The sequence below is a fragment of the Penaeus monodon genome, chromosome 19 (genome assembly GCF_015228065.2).
Source record: "Penaeus monodon isolate SGIC_2016 chromosome 19, NSTDA_Pmon_1, whole genome shotgun sequence".
NCBI lineage: Eukaryota > Metazoa > Arthropoda > Malacostraca > Decapoda > Penaeidae > Penaeus > Penaeus monodon.
In genome coordinates this window covers 1,373,096-1,374,415 of record NC_051404.1, presented here as the reverse complement: position 1 = coordinate 1,374,415, position 1,320 = coordinate 1,373,096, and the positions used below count along the sequence as shown (strand labels likewise).

At 44.1% G+C, this 1,320-nt stretch overlaps 1 protein-coding gene across 1 annotated transcript in view; it reads right to left on the bottom strand.

The window, feature by feature from the left end:
• Positions 1-6: 6 nt before the first annotated feature.
• The window catches only part of LOC119584942, a 1,923-nt gene continuing 609 nt past the window's right edge, over positions 7-1,320 (bottom strand). The window contains exon 1 of the mRNA XM_037933540.1: positions 7-1,320. This exon is cut by the window's right edge and continues 609 nt beyond it. Coding sequence (XP_037789468.1) covers positions 1,087-1,320 — 234 coding nt within the window. The 3' untranslated portion in view covers positions 7-1,086.

Genomic DNA, 1,320 nt, shown 5'->3' with positions numbered 1-1,320 from the left:
TTTTTTTATCGTTCTTCGTTTCTTTCACATCGTCTTTCAAAATTCCATTTCATAACACCTGTCTCTAGCTTCCGGACTTTTCCTTTTTGCCACCACACCTGTGTCTGTACTTCCCATGCTAAAATTACGAACTTAGACTAGAATCGCTGACAGTAGACGACACGAAACACTATCGGGACAGGGAAGTACATTTTCTAACACTGTGGAAAATATAAAGATACTTAAATAACATGTAAAGTTGATTTTTAACTTTATTTTAACTTTAGGACACTTGCTTAAAACGTATAGGAGAAAGGGAAGTTATATACATGTAATTGAAATTCAACTATATAAATACTGTACATCTGTCTGTTAAATCACCCAGCTACGGAAACAAAAGTGATAACGAACCTAAAATAAAAATGTACAACTAAAAACATTTGTTCACTGTTTTCCTACTGTATTTTTCCTCTAATTACATTGCTTGGTTCACCCTAACTATGTCTACATAGTGACATAATTCTGTAGAAGAAAAGGAAGAATTTAGAATTATATACGTATATACGACGAAAATTGATAAGAGTTGTCAAGATATTTCTCTTATGAAAAAATGTTGAGAGAAACAACAGGAAAAATATTTTCAAGAAGAGTTCAAACCAGCAAAAGTTTTAGTTAAAGTTGACGTCAGAAAAAAAACACACCTTCAAATAACAGTGTCATAATATCAACCACCGGGATAAGGCTTGTGAGAAATCGAAGGCGCTTCCTCTAAAACAGGGTTTATGTGGAACACGAGAAGCGTAACAATCTTGTCAGCATTCACACTGATGGACACGAGCGGATCTTTGAATCACAGCTGATAAAATGGACGTGAGCAAAGCGTACAGGAAGACGAAGTGAGTCATATAGCGTAGAGATAGATCGCTGTGGTGATCCTAGCGATTCTGACGTCATGGGGAAGGCGGAGGGGCGGAGAGGCAACATGTTCTCAACATGATCTCAACACGATCCTTGCTCTCAACATCCAATAGGAGGATAAACTCTACGCGCGCCGAACGCGACATTCTACTTCCAGGAACGGGTGAGCTGTCCTGCTCGACCACTGCCCTAGCTCGTGAGTGCGAGGGCCTCCTCCTCGGGGTTCAGGAGCAGGGCGAAGGGGTCGGCCTCCGGGAGGGCGGGGATGTCATCGAAGGCGTCGAGGTTGTCCTCGAAGACGCAGGAGTCGTCGGAGAGGAGGTCGCTCAGGTCGCTGCTGCTGCCCGACGAGCCTCGACCCGCGGCGGAGGCGGAGCAGGAGGGGAGGGCCACGGAGGGCGTCGGGAAGCCCTGCTGGAAGGC